This window comes from Sorex araneus, chromosome 1 (genome assembly GCF_027595985.1).
Source record: "Sorex araneus isolate mSorAra2 chromosome 1, mSorAra2.pri, whole genome shotgun sequence".
Taxonomy (NCBI): Eukaryota; Metazoa; Chordata; class Mammalia; order Eulipotyphla; family Soricidae; genus Sorex; species Sorex araneus.
In genome coordinates this window covers 153,168,471-153,174,470 of record NC_073302.1, presented here as the reverse complement: position 1 = coordinate 153,174,470, position 6,000 = coordinate 153,168,471, and the positions used below count along the sequence as shown (strand labels likewise).

Here is a 6,000-nt window from a genome sequence, read left to right as displayed (position 1 = left end):
AATAATGACCTGATTCTAAGATCAAGTTTATCTTTACCATAAGGGCCCAATTTGCAATCTGGAAACATCTGACGTTAATTAGCAAAACCTAATCCAGCTTGTTTCATGCATTGCAAGAGCACAGCACCCAGAATCACTGGGGGCTACTAAAAATTCAGATTCCCTAACTCTGCCCAAAACAGAAGGATTCAGCAGAGGGGAATCAGAAATCTGTACTTTAAAAAAACCTCCAAATGAATCTGTTGCAACGGACGTGAGGACACAAATGGTTTTTATGCACAATGACCCAAAGCCTAAACTTTGCTCAAAGAGAACAGAGCCCTAGGTAACTCCAGTCCCGTTCATTCAAACGCAAACCAAATCTGACTGTGGAGCAGCTAGCTCAGGGGTCCGCAGCCACAAGATTAAACAGAGCGTGCGCAGTACAGTAGTCCAGCCCACTGGGCGGGGATCCCCAAGGCTCCGCCCCTGGGGGCGGTGCTTTCCTAATTAGAACCTAATTCCGGCCTCTCCCCGTGTTGGTCGAGAGCGCCGGCTCTCGGACCAATCAGAAGGAAGATTGCTGGGGCTCGAGGCCAATGCACGGGGCGGTCCTTAATTTCTCTCTGCAGTTTGAAACTGTCAGGTTGCTGCTAAGGAAGCCGCGGCTCTGGCTGTTGTCTCCTCGGCGTCACGGCGAAGAGAAGCAGAGAGCGTAGTCCTGGTTTGCGGGGAGCTTGGACGGTGGGTAGGAGCGCCCTGGCGGAGGCAGTGCCCGGGCAGGGGTGGCCAGTACCCGGGCTCGTGTCCACCGGCTTGGGGGTGTCTTTCTCGCAGACACGGGCCGTGCAACCGTGCAGTGGGCCTGCCTGACCCTGATGGTTTCCCTTCCCCAGTTCTCCCGGATGGGAGGACGGAGTACAGCGGTAATTGTCGCAGGTTCTGGTCATTTGAAATGTAAGGGGGCTGGGGGGAGTCCAAGGGCCTAACGGTTTATTATTTTAAAAGTAAGACTTCGCACCGCCAGGAGTGATTCCTGAGTGTATAGCCAGGAGTAACCCTGTGCATCGCCGGGTGTGACCCAAAAAGAAAAAAAAAGTAAGACTTCGATGAAAAGGCTTGGGTCGGGCGGTGATGAGAGAGGACCTGTAGGTCTCTGCTTAGGCACAACTGCTCTCCCACCCCTTACCCCAGCCTCTGCTTCTAGGCCTCGATGTGGGAGGCTGAGGGCTCCAGCATCCCTTTTCCGGTCTGCAGCCAGGATTGGGCAAAGGACTCAGTGCCCGTCTACCCTGATGCCAGCTCACTAGTGAAATCATTATTGCTCTGTCTATAGGGGGAGGCTTGAATTTCCAAACTCCTCTTACCCTGCCAGCCAATTGTCTACCAAGAAGTGATTTGCTTCCTCTGGCAATAGCGGGGGTAGGAGGGGTGGGGAACTGTTTGTCTTGTGGTTTCTGATTTTTGGGGTTAGAAAACACTAAAAACATAGCGAGCTGAAGTACATCTCCCTGCCATTAAAGCAAGCTGCGTTCTCCTGTTTCCCACCTAGAGACAGTGGGAAACAGTGCCACTGCAAGTATTTTTAAACTGTCGTACCTTGTCGGTATCAGAGCAGGACAGATGGAAGATTTAGAACATATTTATATTTTCCAAAAATACGATAATTGTTCTTTTTCCCAAAGTACAATAGTTGCATCAGAAACTCTTTTTGAGGTGTGAGGAGACTTTTCCCAGCCCATTTGTTTTACTTGGTAGCATCACCCCACCCTCCTCTTCCCAATGGTGCCTTCTCCTGACACTTCCTAAAAAAGGAAAACGAATGAAAACAGAAGTGGACCAAGGTGCCCAGGGTTGAATTTGAAGTCCCTGAAGGAATTGTCCCTTCCCAGTGAGGTCTGTGTTTATTTTATCCCCCACTAAGTGGCTTAACTGAAGATAGTCTAAGATATAGCATACGAACAGTGTGCTACACAGTCTTGCTAAGGCAAGTTGAAATATACTTTCAACTTATAGTTTAGCTCCAGTGTTCATTCATAAAACTCACCTTTCCCTAGCCTCTTCCACTTCAGTTTTCTCATCTTTTCAACCTACCATGATTCAGACCTGTTTCCCTTCCCATTGAAGTTCTTGAGCAAACAATGCAACCAGTGTCCTGATCCTTCGATTCCAGGCATTTTAATTGAATGCATATCTTTCTTTGGCATCTGACTACCCCATTCTAGAAGTTTCAGTCATGTTCCCATTCTGCTATCCTGACTTCCTTTTCTTTGCTGACTCTTCTCTTCCCTGTTAAATGGTAGTGGTACTAATTTTAACTTTCTCACTACAGAAGTCCTCTATTTTGTTGGTGTAATATCCCCTTCTTAGTATTGGAAGCTAAGGGTCTCTTCCTAGAAACATGATCGGGTGTACTAAGGTACTGTCTACTGTTTTGGGTGTGTGTCCTTCACAGTAGGAGCTCTTTCTCACACACCAGTTTATGGATGATGTGATCCTCTTCCTCCTTTTTAGCAGTTCCCATAACACTGATGCTTCCTCAAACTGCATCTCCAATCTGTACTTCCAGTGCAGAGCTCCCACATTGCTTAACTTCAGGGAGCACCATGTACAGTGACAATATTGTGAGTGGCAATTGGAGTTGTGTGCTGCTTAACAGTTGTGACCTAACACTACACACTGCAGCTTTATTGCTGTAGCTTTTATTGTCCTTCCTCCCAACTTGCTCATATTCCTATAGTCTCCACCTTGGTGAGTGGCACTGATGCATCTTTTTACCCAAGCTAGAACTCAGAAGACCATCCAGGTTCCCCCCTTTACCCAGTTGTTGACCCTGGTCTCTTATTTTCCTCTGCCTTGACAAACTCATCTCATAGTCATAGGCTCTGTCCACTTCCATTGCTGTATCCTAGATCCAAGCTCCCCTCTGTCTCTTGGGTAATGCCCACAGGGACATTTCCTTTAGACCAGGGCAGTCTGTTCTCAGTTGAATCCCACCTCCCCCAGTTTATCTTTCTGTTATTGTTGTTTGGAGCTACCTCCAGCAGTGCTCAGAGTTTACCCCTGGGTCTATACTCAGGGATCACTCCTGGTGTTGCTGAGAGCACTTGTGTGATGGCTGGGGATTGAGTCTGGGCCTGCATTTAGAGCAAGCACCATACACTGTACTATCTCACTGTCCTTCCCCATCTACCTTAAAAGCTACTAGAAGATCTTTCTAAGAGATAGCCCTAATTGTGTGATCACTTATTTCAAATATTACTTTGCAAACTTTACAATTTTATAGTAAAGATCAGACTTTTTGACATGATGCAATCATGATCTTCCATGAACTGGCTTTCCCTATCATGCCTGTTTCATCCTCAGCCTTCTACCCCTTTGCTTCAGCCTTAAAAATTAATTGCTTTTTCTGGTCTATATGTCCAACCTCTCGATCTTTGCTTTATGCTTTATGCTTTTGCTGCCTTGCATATATTAATTTTTTTTATTTAGCATCACATTTCAACTCCTGGGTCACCCTCACCTTCACTATTCGGAACTTTCTCTGGGTGCCCCATTTTAGCCTCACAATTGCCCACCCCCCACCACCACCAAAAAATGGTGACTCCCATCTCTGCTTTCTACTTATGTGTTTTAAATTCTTAGACATTTTTTCCCCTATCAGTCAGTTTTATACATGTCTCAGCCTCTCCACCGACAAAGTCCTTGAGTGTGAGGGTTTTTTCATTTTTTTATTCATCACCACTGACCAATGTATTCCATATAACCAGGGTTCCAGTCATTAGAATAGCCACTATTGGCCTTTTAAGTAATTTGTTACTAACTGTACTTTTGCTATTATTATTGTTATTATTTCTATGACTATTATTACAATAGAGGCCACATCCCTCTGTACTCAGGGCTTACTCCTGGCTCTGCCCAAGGATCAATCCTGGCAGGGCTTGGGGCACTGTATGGAGTGCTGGGGAGATTGAATGCAGGTCAGCTGCTTACAAGGCAAGCGCCTTACCCTCTGTACTATCACTCTGACCTCCACTTTTGTTATTTTTATTTTACTTTTCTATCAAGATTTTCACCAAGTTTTCTCTGCATGTACTAGCCTCTGTTCTGTACAGGTTTGCTTTTCTTAACACAATATTCCCAAAGGTAAGTTTCCCAAGCATGTTCTAATTGGTAATTCTCTTGTGGTTCAGAATCTTCCAGACCTCCCAGCTGTCACATCTTGTTCACAAGACAGTGTCACATTGATATTATTCTCAGCAAGCACCATTGTAGACTTGTCTGAGGATCTTCCATTTTCTCACTAACCTTTCATGTACATTTCTCATCACCTTGGTGCATTATAAGAATTGGAGTCCATTGTTTTGCTGGCCCCAAAGATTTTGTCTATGGAATGCACCAGATGTTGAAAGATTTCTGCATATCACACAAAGATAATTTCAGGCTAGGATGTCACTGCACTTAATATCTAGAACAAGATTCATATACATATGAGGGGTGGGAAACTAAAGTTAGCTTCTGTTTCGTAGCATTTGCACAAAATGTCATCAGATGAGGAGAAATGCTCATTTCCAGTTATGCAAAGCAGCTCTGACAGTTCCGTCTCTTCAGATCTTCAGGTAGGATAAGTCTAAATTTGCTACTGTTTTATTTCAAACCTGTGATAAGATGAGTCAAAAATAGGAAGACAATTTTCATTTGCTCGTATCATTTCCAGAGGAGTTGTTCAAAGTATGATATCAAACTTTGGGAATTATTTCACAAACTTTGAATACCTTCCATTGTTTTAGCCTTTCAGAAAAACAGTTTAGTTCTTGAAATAGTCTTTGTACAAAGTCTTTCAGCAACATGATACCTCAAAACACATTTTATCCCTTGAAATGTTCTATCTGTATTTCTATCTGTTGTATGTTTCATGAGTGCTGCTTTCACTTTTAATGCAAATTAAAGCAACATCAAGTCATCCAAAGTTCTGTGCCCTTACTTCCATAGTGTCTGTTCTAGGTCTTGTTGTCACGACTTGCAGTATATTCTTCTGCCCCAGACCTGGACAGTGACTAAGATGTGATTTTGGGTAGGACAGGTTTTGACTTTTAAATCATATTTCATCAAAAATAGAGACTTAGCATTCTAGAGTAGATTTTAAATGGGGGAATACTAACATGGTATCTTTTCCCTTTTTTGTGAATCCTCCCTGAGATTGATTCTCAACCAGCTGGGCCAGCCACTTAATGCTGGAGCCCAGGGCTACCACTCGGCCCTTTTAGAGCTAAAGATTACTGGGGCCACACCCGGTGGTACACAAGGGCTCTCAGGGCTACGTCTGGCCATGGTTAGGGCACCAGGTAGTGTCAGGGATCAAACCAGCTCAGCCATATGCAAGGCAAGTGCCCTAACCTCTGTCTTGTCTCTCTAGGCCAAACATGATTTATCTTAAGTTTTATAGTTCTGTCACCCACAGAGAGGAAATCTGGACCTGACATTGATTCCTAAGTCAGGAGGATTATTATTGGCACAAATAGATGATGTGCTTTAGGGAAAAAAAATTAAATTTGTTATCTTCATTTTTTGTTTATATTTTATTTCCTTTCTAATTTTAATTTTTCTAATTTTCTTTTTTTTTAACAAAGCTGTTCATGATTGAGTTTCAGTCATGCAATGTTCCAATACCTATCCCTTCACCAGTGTCATTTCCCAGCATCAGTGTCCCCAGTTTTCTCCCACCCCCTCCAAACCCTCCACCCCCACCTGCCTTTGTGGCAGGCGTCTCTCTCTCTCTCTCTCTCTCTCTCTCTCTCTCTCTCTCTCTCTCTCTCTCTCTCTCTCTCTCTCTTCTTTCTCATTTTAGGCATTATGGTTTTCAGTACAGATGCTGAAAGGTTGTCATGTATATCTCTTTACCTACTTTTAACACTCAGTTCTTGTCTAGAGTGATCATCTCCATCTAATGTTGTCATAATGGACCCTCCTCTGTCTTTAAGTAACCGCCATCCCGGGCACCCTTGTGGTAATTTCCAATCA

The 6,000-nt window shown here is 44.0% G+C and overlaps 1 protein-coding gene across 3 annotated transcripts in view; it reads left to right on the top strand.

Annotated features, from left to right (window-relative positions):
* The first annotated feature begins 595 nt into the window (after positions 1-595).
* The window catches only part of POC5 (POC5 centriolar protein), a 46,197-nt gene continuing 40,792 nt past the window's right edge, over positions 596-6,000 (top strand). For 2 of the 3 annotated variants that reach the window (XM_004613134.2, XM_055137288.1), the window contains exons 1-2: positions 615-723; positions 4,509-4,598. In XM_004613134.2, coding sequence (XP_004613191.2) covers positions 4,521-4,598 — 78 coding nt within the window. In that variant the 5' untranslated portion in view covers positions 615-723; positions 4,509-4,520. Of the gene's footprint in view, positions 724-4,508; positions 4,599-6,000 lie in introns of all 3 variants that reach the window. The other variant, XM_055137289.1, reaches the window with a different exon arrangement.